Raw genomic sequence first — 18528 nt, 5'->3', positions numbered from 1 at the left:
CGGCAGCTGCGGTGGCGGCAACTGCAAAATTGGAGAGGCTGGTTAATATTATAGACCATACACCAACGAAAGGGGGGCAGCAGGTACAAAGTAAAACAGCGTCAGACAGGAAGAGCCTGGGCCAGACGAACACGCTCCCAATTAACACCATAACAAGGAACCCCTCAAATAAAGGTGCGTGTATGGTGGGGAAAACAATAGAAACAAGTAATACCCAGACACATGCAACGGAAGGCGAACCAACCCTTAAAGAAATCTTGGTGGCAGTTAACGCATGTAAACAGTCTCTGAATAATATGGCGGACCAAATGAAAGATATGAGGGAAGAACTCGCCCATGTAAGCCAAGATCTCAAGAAAATGGCAGAAAGAGTGTCAGAAACAGAAGGGAGAATAAGCCTGCTGGAGGATGAACTAAACCCGATGAAGCAAGAGTTAAAAGCACAGAAAGATCAGATAAAAAAGCTTATGGAAAAATTTGATGAAATGGAAAATAGACTCAGAAGGGACAATGTGAGGATAGTTGGATTCCCAGAAAAGAGCGAGGGATCAGACCCGGCAGGCTTTGTGGAAAAATGGTTAATTGAGACTTTCGGGGTAGAAAAATTCTCACAGCAGTTTGCCATAGAAAGGGCACATAGAGTTCCATTCAGGCCCCCTGCTCAGGGCAGGCCCCCAAGAGCGTTGCTTTTGAAGTTTTTGAACTATAAGGATAAGGTGACCCTTCTTCGAATAGCTAGGGAAAGGGGGAATCTATATTATAATGGAACCAAAATATCAATGTACCCTGACTTTTCACCCGAATTGCAGAAGCGCAGGATGGAGTTCCTGGGTATCAAGCGTAGCCTCCAAATGTATGACATTACATATGCCCTCAGGTACCCCGCTAGGCTTCGAGTAAATGCGCTGGGGGGCAGTCAAATCTTTGAATCCCCAGAGAGAGCGCGAGCATGGCTGGAAGAAAAGAAAGATCAGCTCTTACCAAAATAAGCGGGGGCTGTAAACAAGGAAGGAAAGAATATTAAAAAGATATAACATTGTATGTGTGGGGTGGGGGGACTCACTCACAGGGTTGGTATAAAATAAGATAGGGTTTTGTATGGGTAAGGGATGGAAGTTAGGAAGGGGGGGTAGGGGGTGGAGGGGAGGGAGGAGGGTAAATAGGGTAGGGGTAAGAAAATGGGTGATGGTCATGAAAAAAGCCTCCAAAGGGGACCTAGAGTGGTGTGGGGGGGGGGGAGGGATGGGGGAGGCGGGAAGAGAAGGGTAACGATTATAATATGAAGACACAAAAAAGGGCACGTTTGCACTTTAAAGGAAGAGGAGGGAGGAAGAAAGGAAAGGGAGAGAAGTATGTCTGCTTCCTTCCTTTTTTTTTTTTTTTTTTTTCTCTTTTCACAAGGTTGCATTGAATATATTAGTAAATTATATATAGTTATGGCAAATAGGCACGTTGTTTGTATCATGAATAGGTCTTTAAGACTTGAAGTCACTAAAATAAAAAGGTTGTGGGATGGGGTAAAGCCCCTCTTTCCAGTAGAAACAAGCACTTTAGCTAATTGGGAATGTAAGGTGTTAGGGAAAGCCCCTGATGATGGGGTGGTGACCCCCCCCCCTTTTTTTTTTTCCTTTTCTTCTCTTCCTCCCCTTTTATTTCTATCTTCTTTCTGTCTGGTGATGCCAGGCCCGCTTCAATTACTCAAGTACTGCCTTTTCCTCTTAATTTAAGAACCCCTGTTGATAAACACAAGTAATAAATCATGGTCCTGAATATTGGTTCATGGAACGTTAGAGGGTTGGGTTGTCCTGTTAAAAGAGCAGCTGTATATGAGGGTTTAGATGCACTCAGAGTCGAAGTTGCCTGTCTGCAAGAGACACACCTGACAAAAGATACTAGAGATAATTTATGGAAGAGGAGATACAAACATCAGTTTCACTCCACATATACCTCCTATTCTAGGGGAGTATCAATCTTGATCGGTAGTGGGCTAGCGTTCACTTGCAGACAGTGCAGGTTAGACGATGAGGGGCGGTATGTATTCCTGCATTGCGTAATGGATAATCTGGAATGTGTATTGGTTAATTTATATATTCCGCCCCCGTTTAAATTGGATATAATGTATAATCTTATGGAATTTATAGTTGATAAGGCTGAATTGCCAGTTATAGTTGTTGGGGATTTTAATATGGTTTTGGATAACAAAATAGATAGATTCCCTGGGGGGAAACAGAGGCAACGAAAGCAGGAAAACCGGTTGAAACAATTCCTTCAAGAAGCAGGATTGCTTGATATGTGGAGAATACGGAACCCGAAGGTTCAGCAGTTTTCGTGCTATTCGAGCTCCTGTGCTTCATTGTCAAGGATAGATCTAGTTCTATGTAATGGTTTAGCATCACAAGTAATAAATAATATAAATTATCATCCTAGAGGGGTATCGGACCACTCACTTCGTTAAACTCGGGCCTTAAGAAAACCTATAGAACATGGAAGTTGAACCCCGCTTGGCTTGAAGTAATAGAAAATCAAGAAGGGGTAATAGCAGAACTGAAAGAATTCATAAAGATTAACTCGGGTACCACATCGAGGGGGGTGCTGTGGGACACACTAAAGGCATATTTAAGGGGTCTACTCATACAAAAGGTGTCAAAAATTAAAAAAACGTCCCGGGATTGGGAGGAGAGGTTTAAGAGGGAACTAATGGCAGCTGAAAGAGAGTATATAAATGAACCTTCCCCCGAAAATCAGAGAGAGTGGGAAAATAAACAACAAAGGTATAAAGATATAATAATTAGGAAAGTAGAAAATAAAAGGGCCTTCCAGAAACAAGTTATGTACGGGGAAGGGGAAAAAGTTGGAAAGATACTGGCCCATATAGTTAGATCCGGCTCCCCCCCCTCCATGGTCCCGGCCATTAAGACTCTGGTAGGTGAGACAACATCTCAATTGGAAACGATTACTGAGACTTTTAAAGAATACTATAAGAAGTTATACAAGTCGAGTGGGCCCAGGGATGAGGGGGAAATGGATACATTTTTTCAAGACATTGATATACCAACATTAGAGGAGATGGATGTTGAGGAACTGGAAAGACCAATTACTATAGAAGAGATCAAAATGGCAGTATCAGAAATGGCCAATCATAAATCACCAGGTCCAGATGGCCTCCCAGTCGAGATATACAAACAGTATGGGGAGGTTCTTTTTCAGGAACTTCTGGGCGTTTTCAACTGGGCAAAAGAGCAGGGGAGGTTACCCACTTCAATGACAGAAGCCACAATAATAGTACTACATAAAGAAGAGAAAGACCCCCTGGACCCTGGGTCATATAGACCTATATCTCTGCTTTGTGCAGATGTAAAAATTTTAGCAAAAATCTTAGCTATCAGGGTAAAGAAAGTGATTCACAAAATAGTTCACCCAGACCAGACGGGATTTATACCCCACCGAACAACCAGCATGAACATCAGGAGAGTTCTTTTGAACTTGCAGATACCCACGGTAAATAGGGGCTCGAGAGCAATGCTTTTGCTGGACGTGGTAAAAGCATTCGATAGTATAGAATGGGAATATCTCTGGAGGGTATTAAAAGAGTATGGTTTTGGTCCCTCATTTATTAACTGGGTGAAAGTATTATACAATGAACCAATTGCAAAAGTAAAAGTTAATAATGATTGCTCGTCCGGGTTTAAATTAGAGAGGGGATCGAGGCAGGGATGCCCTTTGTCTCCCATGATTTTTGCCCTAGCTATGGAACCATTAGCCACAACAGTAAGACAAGATAGGAAAATAGTGGGGTTCCATAGGGAGGATGGAGAGGAGCGGATCGCATTGTATGCGGACGATGTCCTCGTATTCATGGGAGACACAGAGGGATCCCTGAATCAAGTAATGGACATATTCTCAAAGTTTGGGAAAATCTCGGGGTTATCTATAAATTGGGAAAAATCAGTTCTGTTGCCATTAGATCCAGATAGCTCAGACACCTCCTCAATTAATAACAAGTTAGAAGTAACAACGCTAACAAAATATCTAGGTATTAAGATAACTAAGGACCCAGAGAGTTACTTAGATAATAACTTAGCCCCGTTGTTAAAAAAATTCAAAGATAAGATCGAAATATGGAAAGGCCTCCCACTATCAATGGCGGGGAGGTGCAATTTAATTAAAATGCTATGGCTCCCCCAACTGTTGTATATAATGCAGAACTCGCCAATATGGATAAGCAGGAAATGGTTCGATAAAATAGACACATTATTCAGAGACCTTATATGGAAAGGGGGATCTCCTAGGATAAGATTACAGACCTTACAACTATCCACGTGGGAAGGTGGGATGGCAGTACCGCACCCACGTGGTTATTTTTTGGCAGCCCAATTATAATACTTGGGGAAAGATAGCAACGAGAGATTGATGATCATAGGTTCCCCTCATAGGACATTGATAGAGACCTTGGAAGCAGACTCTTTTGTTTATAAAATTCCTACGGTTAAATTAATAAAAAAAGTGTGGAGAAAAGCCAAAGAACTATTGGGAACGGGGGGTTGGATTAAACACACTCCCTTGTGGCATAATAAGAATCTACAAGAACTACAAGAAATAGGAATAATTAAAAAATGGGAAAAAAGAGGAATAGAGAAATTAGCTCAGCTATATAATCAATCCTTACTTAAACCCTTTTCTACATTAAAACAAGAATTTGGTATACCGGATAGTTCACTATATAATTATATACAAGTTAAGCACGCCCTTAAGTCACAGTTTGGGGATCAGGGTCCTGTTTGGGACGAGTCCACAGTGCTTCAGAAACTGGGGGACCAGGAGGGCCAATGCGGGTTTATAGCTGAAATATATCCACACATCTGTAAAAACAGCATAGAGGCCCCAGGAAAACTTAGATGTAGAGGTAAATGGGAGAGAGAGCTGGGAGTACTGTCAGATGGGCAGTGGAGGGAGATATTAGTGGGGGGACAGAGGGTGTCGATTTCCCCAGCCCAGAGGATCTCACATCTAATGGTACTCCATAGGACATATTATACCCCTAAAAGGTTGTTTGAGTTTGGGAGGAGAGTGGATGCCAACTGCCCTAGATGTCAAGATGAAGGAGACTTGCTGCATATGCTATGGAAGTGCCCGAAACTATTCCGGTACTGGTCAGAGATTATAGAAACTCTAAATAAAGTTTTTTCATTAGAACTTAAAATGGATCCGAAACTATGTATATTGGGAGTAGGAGAAGATATGGATATAGGAATCAGCAAAATTACAATAGTTCAGAGATGCCTCTTTCAGGCAAGGAAGTTAATTGCTCAAAGGTGGCAGGCAAGAAACCCCCCACGGAAAGATGACTGGTTTAAAACAGTGACCGAAACAATGTGGAAGGAAAAGGCAGTGTATATAAAGAGGAGGAATCTAAAAAATTTTAAAAAACTTTGGAGACCTTGGCTGGAGGAAGTGGGATATCCACTATAGTGTAATATAGAGATAATGCCCGTATGAATAGGTATGTTAAACGTGCTGTAATGATGTGAACGGGGGAGGGTGGATAGGGGAGGGAGTGGGGGGGGGTTAGAGAGAGGGAGTGGAGTAGAGGGTTAGGGGTATGTAAGGAGGGGGGAGGGAAGGAGAGAGATGAAGGGTAAGGGGGAAGGGAAAAAGTAGGGAATAACTAGAGCACTTTTGATATGGGGTTCTTCTTTTTTTTTAGATACATTCAAGAATGATGGTTTGTTTGATGGATAATATATCACTGTAAGATTACTGTACACTGAGATGTATAATGAATGTATGTATACAAATAAAAACGATTGAATTTAAAAAAAAAAATGGTCTGCCAACACACAGCAATGAAAGAAAAGCAGACCTGTTTTTTAGGGGTTTTTTTGCAGCGCACTACAATGCAAATAACATGCTTTTGGTATGCAGTGAAACTTCATTGACACCTACTCTATTTGTGTATTGGGGTGCCAGTCGTAATGAATGGCACTGCATAGCGTGCCATATGTTGCCCCTCACCAGGGTATTGTGCAGTAAAATGCACACAAATAGTTTAATAAAGACAACCCTCGCCAATTTAACTGCATTTACCTTGGTTTAGCAGGCAATGCAGTGCAGGAATCTACACCATACCAGGTGATGCTTAGTTGGAGAAGCCATTGTGTAGGTTTACAAGTAAACAGCTTTAGTATTCAAGCTGGAAGCCAATATCTAAAGCATTCTGGTCCCTGACAGGGCATTTCCCTATCACCAAGCAACCGTAACACTGCATTCCCATGCAACCCTGTCTCTAAATCTCCTTGCCTACCTAACTCTGAACGTCCTGCTTCCCTGTCAATGCATCCCACACTTTTGAGCTGAGAGGATGAGAGGTCAAAACACTGAGATGTTATTATTAAATCACTCACCATCTCCATTGTTTTAGAACCATTCTAATGTAGCAGCCATCCTGTAGAAGTCCAACATCCAAACATATTCTTTTTCTTTCAAGGTAAGCTTTTTATTTCAAGTACAATACCACTATTTTTCACCTCTCCCCCCTAAACTACTGAACCTTCTCTATTATTTTTTGGAACATGTAATCTCTGTGTCACTCTAAAACTAAGGGGGGAAAGACAGACAACGAGAAGTGGACTCTCTCCTGGAGCGCATTGGGGTCCTGGAAAAGCAACATAAACTATCTCTAGCCCGAGACGTAGCCGTAGATCTACAAAACTTACGTGACTCCCGTAATTCTCTCTTGATGGCTAAAGCAAAAACCAAATTCATGTACTCACGGAGACTATTCTATAAATTTGGAGGTAAACCTGGCAGACCCCTAGCCCGTGCATTACGTGAGACCACGGCACGTTCCTATATCCCCTCTCTGACGTCCCCTTCGGGCCAAAAAATCTTCAAATCACAAGAGATAGCCAACTGCTTTCGCAGCTATTATGAGAAACTTTACAATTTGACCCCTACGGTAACAGAGTCTACATCGCAGACTCACAACTCGTTAATAGACGAATACCTGTTCACTTCAGGTGTCCCCACGTTGACGTCTCAGGAGAGGGAAGAAATGGAAGGCCATATTACAGAACAAGAAGTGCTCAAAGCCATCCAAGGTATGGAAGCACGCAAAACACCGGAACCCGATGGTTTTCCCCTGCTTTATTACCAGACGTTTGCATCGCATTTGGTGCCTCGTTTTATGCAGGCCTACAATGCGCTCCTGGACGGGACTCCACTCCCTAGGGACTCCTTATTTGCTCACATAGTTCTGATTCCTAAAGAGGGTAGAGATGCGACAGACTGTGCGAACTACCGCCCAATATCTTTATTGAATACGGACCTCAAGATATTCACCAAAATACTAGCTAACCGCCTGATCTCCTTTGTCCCCAAACTAATCCATTACGACCAAGTAGGTTTTGTCCCAACCAGGGAAGCCAGGGATGACACGATTAGGGCCTTGAATCTTATTCACTTGACCCGGTCCAGGAAAACTCCAATGTTGCTGATTTCAGCTGACGCGGAGAAAGCCCTCGACCGGGTCAACTGGCTCTTTATGAAACGCAGGTTGAAGCACCTTGGCCTAGGGCCCCATATGTGTCAATGGATAGAGGAAATCTACTCCCAACCCTCAGCAGCAGTCCGAGCCAATGAAGCAATTTCAGCCCCCTTTCCCTTGAGCAACGGGACGAGACAGGGTTGCCCATTGTCACCTTTAATATTCATATTGGTTCTAGAACCCCTGCTGGCTCACATTAGAAATGATCAAAACATAAAGGGCGTCAGCACCGGCAACGCACAGCACAAAGTTGCGGCTTACGCCGATGATTTATTATTTTTTGTGACAAGCCCCGTCACTTCCATCCCCAATTTATTGCAGGTGCTTAAGACATACTCTGCTCTTTCTAATTATAAAATTAATGTGCACAAATCTGAGGCTTTAAACATTAATTTACCTAAGGAGACTCTCAATATTATTCAACAGAATTTCCCCTTCTCTTGGGCTCGCCACAAAATGAAATATCTGGGCGTTTATCTTACCCCCTCAGTGTCAGCAGTCTTCCAAGAGAATTATGTTCCCTGGCTTGCCTCTCTACGTCTGGATCTCCAGCGCTGGCACAAGAATACTTTCTCCTGGTTCGGAAGGAACAGCATTTTAAAGATGGCGGTTTTGCCAAAATTACTATATCTCCTCCAAACATTGCCAATAACGGTCCCAAACCACTTCCTTCGTTCTGTCAGAGGGGAATTTTTGAATTTTGTATGGGGCTACAAAGTAAAAAGATTGTCTCATCATATCCTGACCTTACCAAAAGACCAGGGCGGCTTGGGGTTCCCAGACCCGTTTAAATACTACCAGGCGGTTCATTTAACTAGAGCCCTAGACTGGGCCAAGCATGCCTCAGAGAAGGAGTGGGTGGGGGTGGAACAGGCAATGACATCTCTCCCGCTCCCAACTTTGATGTGGCAGACTTCTGCCCTGCCAGTACCCCTGAAATCCCACCCTTTGATTGGGACTACTGTAATTGGCGCTCAGGAGTTCCCCTGTAGTTTGTCGGGGAGGAGGTTTAGGGAATTTCTGATGATCAACAGATTTAGGTTTCAAGACTTTCATCACGAGGGTCGATGGTGCACTATCGAGGAAATATAAGCAATGCTATCGCCACCTCTAGATAGATGGAGAGCAACACAGATTAGACATTTCCTTACCTCCTCACAGTTTGTGCCATCCACTAGTCAATCCACGTGTGCTTTTGAGAGGCTCTATCTGGATCCTACTCCCCTCCGTCATCTACTGTCCTTAATGTATGGGTTTCTAGTCGACCCCCAGGACGGCTTTATACCTCATTATCTACGGAAATGGGAGAATGACCTGAGTCGGGCCTTCTCAAAGGAAGAGAGAGAACGAATTTTATACTTTGCACACTGCTCCTCAATTGCGAGCAGGTTCCAGGAGGTTGGGTTTAAGATACTGACTCGCTGGTATAGAGTGCCCAAGCTCCTCCACAAAATCTACCCTTCAGTTCCCTCCTCCTGCTGGCGTTGTCAGCATCCTGACGGTTCGTTACTACACATTTTCTGGACATGCTCCCGTGTTCGTCCCTTTTGGGAAGCCATTAGGCGCATAGTTCTTAGACTGACGCACATTACACTTGCAGATGATCCGGCGCAATGCCTGCTCCACCTTACCCCGATGTCGAGACGTCGATATAAGAAATCCCTCTTGGTCCACCTTCTAAACGCCGCTAAAATATGCATTCCGCAAAAATGGAAATGCTCAGATCCCCCGTCAGTTGGTCAGTGGATAGCTGTGGTGAACGAAATTAACCTGATGGAACAATTGACGGCTGCATTACAGCGTAAGGAGGAAAAATTCAACAAAACCTGGTTTCACTAGCACGATTTCCGATTCTCTCAAGATTACAACACCTTTGTGTCCCCCTCAGTAGAGCTACAGAGACAGTGCATGTTTTTCTTTCCAATTGCCTCCGCCTTCATCACCCCCCCCTTTTTTTTTTTCTACCCCCCCCTCTCTCCCCTTACTGATCTTACATCCTTTCTCTCTTTTAAACCTGCCTTACCTTACCGGTTCTTACCATGTTCAGGTCTTCTTTCCTGTCTTCTGATTTCCGAACTGTTATGTCTTCTTCATTATTTGAAAAACCTGTTTGTGTACACCTGACTAGGGGCGAGCATATTGTTTTACATTGTATATAGTATTACTTTATGTTTAATGTGGGTGAGCTGGCGCTATTTTTGACGACAGCCGACTTGCCATCTGCATATTGTATGTTGATGCTTTGTCTTTGGTTTAAGTATTAGCCTGTCCTCAGTGTACAAGTTGTCAGTGTTGGTCTTGTTTTGCCCTGCCTGGTGTACTCAATAAAAAACTTTAAATGATAAAAAAAAACTAAGGGGGAAACTAAAACTCTATTTACTTCCTGCATTCTTTCTTTACAATAGTGTATAGGATTATGTTCAAATTTCTACTGAATTGAGTTCTGTTCTCAGCTGACAAGTTTTTATTCACTAACAGATTACACAATATCAGATTTAAAATATGCCACAATAAACCAGCTGATGTATATGGGTGAAGCAAGTGGTGCAAAAGATGAACCTCTTGGCCAATGTGCCTTGTAGACAGTAAAAACTTGTAGAACATTTTCTAAATGTAATACACATCTCTTTCTGTTGTACATCAGTTGAGTTTTTAACATGCACTGTCCAATAATGTTACCTGGAGGAGGACCACCAAATTTTCGCTGTCCATTTTCTTGTACCATATTGTACCCAGTCTTTTCCATTAATGATAATAATGCTGCTTCATTCTGTGCTGCAAGTCTAACTTTACTGCTTCCATTCAAGATATCCGAACACTCTTCATTCATTGCTGCAAAGTCACCTATAAAATAGAAAACACTGCTGATAAAGAGATTATGAACAACTTGCAGATATTGAACTGGCTAGTACATTTAGTACAGAAACTGACATTAGATCTGTCCCTGGCACAAACAACTGTACAGTATATACATGCATATATATATATATATATATATATATATATATATGGCATGAGCTCTACCTGAGCTGTCCCAGCTCTCCTTAAAGTGTTACTAAACCCACAACAGTAAAATCTGTCTGTATATGCAGCATACCATGCTTGATATACTCACTGTGGATCTTAAGGGGTAATCCTCTGCATTGTGTAAAAAGGCTGCTTAATCTTGTATGCAAAGATCCTTCCCTCCTGCACTGTCTATCTAGGGAAGGCCAGCTAACACAGGAAGGGTAACCGACCTGCACATGGCTCAGTTGTGTCTTTTATGATGGAGAGAACATTTACTTGTTCTCAGAGATAGCCAGGTCACATGATATTGGCATCACACACGTGGGCATGTATAGAGGCTGCAGTGGAAATCTCCTCCTACCTGAACTCTCAGTGCTGGAGAAACTGGATAGTTTATCACCGACCGTGGTATACAGATCAGCCAAAAAGGTGTAGCACCCTGATGTTTAGGCAGGGTTGCTAGTAAATTTACTTGCCGGGTATAGTCGCCTTAGCCAACTGATAGGGGATCAGCTGATTCCACCCTAATTCTGGAATTGCTGCACTTCTCTCTTCTGTCACTAGATGGCCGGGTATCTGGTGGCACAGATTAGGAATAGGTGGGGTATCTCAGCCAATGGACAGGGATCTATTTTTGTCTCTTGGCCTGCTGGGAGAGCCTATTTATTTGGGTGAGGTCAGATGATCAGGGTTCTGTGCCACTTGGACAGCTGTCTGGGTGGACGTGTGTTGTGCTGCCCCGGGCTGTTAGGCCAGAACCTGAGGCCTATCCCAGGGACATCTGGCTGCCAGGCTGTCTGAGGGCCTATCCAGAAGCAAGAGAGCAGTGTAGGGTTGGGACTGCGGCTTGCAGTCCAACCAGAAGTGACGGTTCTGCCAGCCGGAGAACCTGTCATGGTCAGAGGTAGAGGAGAAGCTGTCCCCACTAAGCATCTATCCACCTTATTATCAGGGACCACTGTGAGTAGCTGAAGCAAGTACCAGAGCAGTAATCTCACCAACCGGGGATGGGGAAGAATTGGGAAACTTCAGCAGGAGTCAGGCCAGGGACCCAGTCAGCAGAGGTGACGCTTGCAGAGCAGCCTTGTGTGTCAAGCCAGGGGCCGAGAAGGCCAGTGGGGTGACGCTTGAGGATTATCTTGGATGCCAAGCTAGGGCCCCAGCGGGGGTGACGCTTGAGGAAGAAGGTTGGAAGAGCTCAGGAGATCCAGTGGCAGTGGATCAGCAAGTCTACTAAGAGAGACTGGGAGCTCGGTTGAGTGAAGATCTACAATAGGAGATTGTAGAGGAAGTGAAAGAGTTCATTGCAACCTTTGTTAGAAACTGTTCAAGATGGTTGCCATTGGAGACAGCGTGTCTACACATACAAATGTGGTGTCCGTTTGGGTGCCTTTCCCTGCATGGCTGTCTACCTATAGAAGTCTCGGAGTCTGCCAATTAACACTGCAACTACGGAAGGGTGTCCTGGCCCTAAACCCTCTTCGACAGTTCTGTTTAAGAGACAATAAATCTCTTTGGATTCAAGAAGTGTCTGGCGCCCATGAATCTACCTTGCATTACACCCACCATGCCTCGTAACTCATTCTACATAGAAGGATGCCAGCTCTCCCTGGCTCACCATTAGGCATCTGGAGGCCTGGGACCTTGCTACAAAGGTATATAGTGGCAATATTTTAATGTAAAAAGAAGATTTATAAGCTGTGGGCACTGTGGGGGGGCAGATTAACTATTTTCATATTACTGGGTTTAGTAACACTTTAGGGCCTCATGTACACTCCAGCTCCTAACTGTATAGGAGCAGATGGGCGTTTTTTTTTCAGCAGCCCCTGAACTCTCTTCAATGTTATATTATGTGTACATGTACACTCAGTCGTTAGTAGTAGTTTAGAAGCAGTTGAGTTTACTGACATTTTTTTAGAGAGAGAGAGAGAGAAAAAGGGAGAGATGGGATCCATAGTTAAAGCACACTGCTCTCTCTGCTGCTGCTCTCTCTTCTCTCCCAAAATGGCTAAAATAGTTAATAAATTACTTTTTTTTCATGCATTGTGGGCATTTAGAGGGGTCACCTGAGGTTAGCTTTAAAAAATGCTTCTAAACGCAAGCGCTCATAAATGTCGCTAGACGCGCAAAAAACACGTTATGTACAGTAGGTGACCGGGATATTATGTCAATCTCGCCGGTTAGCTGGCTCGCTCATCAGGAAAGGAAAAATGTGTTTCCCAATGAGCGACAAGCATTGCTGACATGTGTTTGGTATGAATCATGAGGGGGAACTCCACGCCAAATTTTAAATAAAAAACCAGCATGGGTTCCCCTGCAGGAGCATACCAGGCCCTTAGGTCTGGTATGAATTAAGGGGAACCCCCTACGCCGAAAAAAAACGATGCGGGGGTCCCCCCAAAATCCATACCAGATCCTTATCCGAGCACGCAGCCCGGTCGGTCAGGAAAGGGGGTGGGGACGAGTGAGTGCCTCCCCCCCCTCCTGAACTGTACCAGGCCGAATGTCCTCAACATGGGGTGGTGGGTGCTTTGGGGAAGGGGGGCGCCCTGCGGCCTCCCCACCCCAAAGCACCTTGTCCCCATGTTGATGAGGACAAGGGCCTCAACGGGGTTGTCAGAGTCTGCGGGCGGTGGGCTTATCGGAATCCGGGAGCCCCCTTTAATAAGGGGGCCCCCAGATCCTGGCCCCCCACCCTATGTGAATGAGTATGGGGTACATCGTACCCCTACCCATTCACCTGGGGGAAAAAAAGTGTCAATAAAAACACAATAGACAGGCTCCGGGGGTCTCCTCCGATTCCTCCGGCCTCTTCTCCCAGTCTCCGGTTCTTCTCCCGTTCTCCGGTTCTTCTGCTGGGCTTCTCCTCTATCGTCTGTGTCACGGAACGTCCCACACTCCGCTTGAGTGCTTAGGTCAATATACCGCTTCCTAAGTTCTGGAACACGAGTCCAATGGATCTGGCTATAGGAACCCCCAAGAACTAGACAACACCAGTCTTGGAGTACATCAGGACTAACTCTTTATTTGAGATCTCACACACATTTATACAGCAGGCTGACTCAAAGCTAACCTAATTAACATGAGCTAATTTACTAAAAAATTTACCCAGACCAGATGACAGACTTGTGGGCACCGAGCTTCACACAGTAGTATAAACACAATAGCCGGAGCTAATTACAATTAACAATACAAACAACAATCTCCCCCGCCTCCTCAGCTTAGTCATAAACAGTTAGTTTCCTAGCCAGTCCTGGAGGCTAATGTGATCAGCTCACTCAATTAACAGGTTGAGTTCAGAATCAACCAAACCAATAATAGTCTCTACATACATCCTGGGAGATATTGCGGACAAATATTACTGTCCCATTTTAAGTAGTCCAAGTATTTTCTCACTCACTGTGTGCCAGGACAGCACTGGGTGACTTAGAGATAAGATGTATATGGGGAGCTGAAACAAGGACATCCCCTACTTTCCAAGGGATTCTGAGTTCCACGGGCCCTCCCGTCACAGTCTGTTCTTTTGCTAGCGTTGGCCCGGTCTTCTCTGTCGTCTTCTTCCCTCTTCTCTTCTTCCGATGTTGACACGACGCTCTCTCCCGCTGTAATGCCATGTGCGCAATGACTTATATAGGTGATGTCACCCGGTGACCCCGCCCCTTATGACGTCACAGTCCCGGGGCATGATGGGAATGTGATGTCATAAGGGGCGGGGTCACCGTGACCATGCCCCATGCCTATATAAGTCGTTGCACACCGCGCACGGGCATTACAGTGGCAGAGAGCGTCGTGTCAACATCGGAAGAAGAGGGAAGAAGACGACGGAGAAGACCGGACCAACGCTAGCAAAAGAGAGGCAGAAGATAGTGGAGGAGCCTGGCAGAAGAACTGGAGAGCGGGAGAAGAGGCCGGAGGAGTCGGAAGGCCGAAGCCACAGACTAGGCCGAAGCCACGGCCTCGCCGAAAAACTCCTGCCTGCAGCTCTTCAGGACCAGCGCGGTGAGAAAAAAAATCTATTTGCTTAAATTTTGAATCGATTTGACTTCTCAACTCGATTCAAGATTTAAATCGATTTTTCCCCAGCCCTAATTATGAGCACAACTGTATATGTGTATATATATATATATATATATATATATATATATATATATATATACACATATATATATATACACACATATACATACATACATACATACATACACACAGTTAGGGTCCATAAATATTTGGACACAGGCACAATTTACATTTTTTTGGGTATTTACCAAAACATATTCAAGCCATAGTTATATAATGGAGATGGCCAGAAAGTGCACACTCTCAGGTTTTATTTGAGGCTATGTACATCCAAATCGGAGGAAGGGTTTAGGAATTACAGCTCTTAAGAATAGCCATCCCCCTTTTTCAAGGGACCAAAGTAATTGAACAATTGAATCATAAGCTGTTTTATGGTCAGGTGTGGGCTAGTCTTTCGTTATTTCTTCATCAATTAAGCAGGTAAAAGGTCTGGAGAAAATATAGAGGGTTCACCACAAGGTGCAAACCATTAAGCCTGAAAGGTAGAAAAGCCAGATTAGACTTTGCCAAAAAACATCTAAAAAAAACAGACCAGTTCTGGAAAAGCATTCTTTGGACGGATAAAACTAAGATTAATCTGTACCAGAATGACAGGAAGAAAAGTGTGGAGAAGGCTTGAAACAGCTCATGATCCAAAACACACAATGTCATCTGTAAAACATGGTGGAGGCAGTGTGATGGCATGGGTGTGCATGGCTTCCAGTGGCACTGGGTCATTGGTGTTCATTGATGATGTGACAAAAGACAGAAGCAACCGGACGAATTCTGCAGAGATATACTGAGATATACTGTCAGCCCAGATTCAGACAAATGCAGCAAAGTTGATTGGATAGAGAAAAATATCACCGCTCTGAAAGAGGTCTGTGAGGAACAAACATTTTCTCCATGCTGGAAGTAACAGGTTCAGGCAATGCTGGTAATTGAGAGGTAAACAAGAAATCCTGGACAGCCGCACTCAAAAGTAATCTTCGATCTTTAAATATGATCATAAAAATACATGCCACAGCATCACAAAGCAGGAAAGCTGACACGTTTCACACTGTAGTCAGTGCTTAATCATAGCTAAATATCACATGAATGAATCCCCTATATATACCAATATTCATTGAACATGTGTCCAGGAAGTTGATTAGTGGCAATCAATCTACAAACTCAAAAAAGCTGTGACTGAAATGGAAGTGGGAACTTAAAACTGTGAAAAAGTAGGGCCTAAAAAATTCCTTTGAATAATATAAGTGAATAAAAATAATAAATAAAAAAAAGTTAAATGTGAAAAAGATGCAAAAAATGCAAAAAGGAAGTGTAAAAAATTCTTTGATGTGGAATAATATCGACAAAAAATTATGCATAGCATGAGTGATGAAAAAAGAAAAAAAGTGGAAAAAAAAGGTGAAGCTCAAAAATGTGTGTGTGTATATCCAAATAAATATCCTTAATAGATATCAAACATATAATATAATTATGTCATACTGACCAAACTCCAAAAAGTGGAGAGGTTAGAAAAGAAGAGGATATACAAAAAAGATGTACAGATAATGTGTATTGTCAATGAGGACTTAATACTTTTTGGATATGGTGGCGGAGGTTGCGCTGAGCGGATGATCATCTCAGACACCTTGTGTTGGTGTAGTGGGTGGAAGCACGGGCCAGTGACAGAACTACCAAGAGAGACCATCCACATTAATCCATTATGCCTACCACCCCTGTATGGGTATGAGGAGCTGGTGAGTGGGGACCCATAAGGGGAGCACTAGAGTCACCTGTTCGGCTTGAGCACAAGAGTCACCAGATTGTTTGAATATTTTTGACATTTTGGAGCTTCACTACATTTTCCAGTTTTTTTCCTTTTTCACTATTATTCGGACGATTTTTTTCCCTTTTTTTTGGGATACTTTATAGTTGGACTTGTCATAATGCACATATTCTGATATATATTTTTTGTTGGACTTGGTATGATGCACATATTTTGACATATGATTAGTGCAAATTTCAACTCATGGCAATTAATATTCATGAATTGATATATCACTGATTTTTACTATTTTCGATATATAATTTTTTATAACCACCTAATGGGTACGTATAGCACTGTTAATGGATGTGATTAGCCACTTATAATAGTAATACGTATATAGCACTTATTGTTCTCATTGGATATAGTCATGTAATATAGGGGACTATCATTAGTAGATTATCACTTTTTTTATTATTTTTTACCACTTTTTGTGCTTTTTGCTTTTTTCTTATGTAAGCACTGATGGTGTTTAAATAGATTTTTTTTACCCCCCCCCCCCAACTAGGGAGTGCCATTTACCCTATTTTCTTTGATTTTATAAAGCTAGGAGGGAGGGTCAAGTTATATAAAAGGGTAAATCTAGGAGGGAGGGCCAAGTTATACAAAAGGGTAATAGCTGGGGATGAGCTAATGGAGAAAACTGTGCAGTTGTTAGATGGCGGCAGGATAGGCTTCTCAGAAGAGGAACGTTTTCAGGGATCGCCTAAAAGTGGATAAATTTGGAGACAGTCTGACATATTGGGGTAGCGAATTCCAGAGGATGGCCGAGGCTCGGGAGAAATCCTGGAGGCGGATATGGGAGGAGGTGATGAGGCAGCTAGAGAGCAAGAGGTCTTGGGAGGAAGAGGGTGATTAGGTTGGTATTTTGAGACTAGGCTAGTGATGTAGCTGGGGGCAGAGTTGTGGATGGCTTTGTAACTTATTGTTAGTATTTTGAATTTAATTCGTTGGGCAAGTGGCAGCCAATAGAGGGATTGGCAGAGAGGGGTAGCAGACACTGTGCGGTTTGTGAGGTGGATCAGTCTGGCAGCAGCATTCATGATGGACTGAAGGGGGGATAGTCTATTTAAAGGTAAGCCAATGAGGAGGGAGTTGCAGTAGTCAAGGCAAGAGATAAACAGGGAGTGAATCACAAGCTTTGTGGTTTCCTTGGTTAGAAAGGGACGTAGTTTGGAGATGTTGCGGAGGTTGAGGCGGCAAGCTTTGGAAAGTGATTGGATGTGGGGCCGAAAGGAGAGTTCAGAGTCCAGGATAACACCTAGCACGCTGACACGTGGGAATGGGTGGATGGTTGTGCCATTGTTCTTGACAGAGAAGTCAAGGTAAGAGGCACGTGGTGGAGGAAATATAAGCTCGGTTTTGGACAAGTTGAGTTTAAGGAAATGTTGTGACATCCATACAGATATGTCTGTTAGTAAGTTAGTGCTGCGTGAGGAGACTGATGGAGTAAGTTGAGGGGTGGAGAGATAGATGTGTCGGCAAAGCTAAAAAGAAGCTGCCAGCCACTCCAATCCTTCCCGGTCTTCTGCCGAAATAATCAACCCGTTAAAATCTCCAACCACGTCACTTCCGGTGACTCTCCAGCAGCGCTGTCATTGGAGATTTCGACGAGTTGGCTGTTTTCACAGAACACCAGCAGCATATACGCTACGGTACAGGACAAGTTAGCTGTTTTCACAGAACACTAGATAAGGAGGAAAAAAGTTGTCGCCGCCTTGGAGGCGGCCATGTTGTTGGTTATGTGTTCTGTAAAAACAGGTAACTCATCGAAATTTCCAATTATTGCTCCTGGAGAGTCACCGGAAGTGACGTGGTTGGAGATTTTGGTGAGTTGGCTGTTTTGGCAGAACACCCTCTCACAAAAACAGCAAAACTGACAGAACACAGTTCCTACTCATTCTGAACATTAGGCTCTGCCCCTACATGTTTCGTCTATTCTGACTTTATCAAAAATAACACCTCCTCCTTCAGTGATTTTAGTGAGTGCAGTAGCAATTAACCCCTCCTTCATTGATGTCAGCAATAATATATACTTCCTTCACTGGTAGTGACAGAAATGATATCCACAGCCAATGTTGTTGGTAAAGCAGCAATAATAGGTCCT

The 18528-nt window shown here is 43.5% G+C and overlaps 1 protein-coding gene across 1 annotated transcript in view; it reads right to left on the bottom strand.

Annotated features, from left to right (window-relative positions):
• RBM46 (RNA binding motif protein 46) overlaps positions 1–17960 on the bottom strand; it is a 52306-nt gene extending 34346 nt beyond the window's left edge. The window contains exons 1-2 of the mRNA XM_073611778.1: positions 17945–17960; positions 10223–10393 (exon numbers count right to left, since the gene is read on the bottom strand). Of these exons, the coding sequence (XP_073467879.1) occupies positions 10223–10373 (151 nt within the window). The 5' untranslated portion in view covers positions 10374–10393; positions 17945–17960. The remainder of the gene's footprint in view (positions 1–10222; positions 10394–17944) is intronic.
• Between the last annotated feature and the right edge of the window lie 568 nt (positions 17961–18528).

Source organism: Aquarana catesbeiana, linkage group LG01, assembly GCF_042186555.1.
Source record: "Aquarana catesbeiana isolate 2022-GZ linkage group LG01, ASM4218655v1, whole genome shotgun sequence".
Classification (NCBI taxonomy): Eukaryota; Metazoa; Chordata; class Amphibia; order Anura; family Ranidae; genus Aquarana; species Aquarana catesbeiana.
This window is presented reverse-complemented; position numbering and strand designations above follow the sequence as displayed.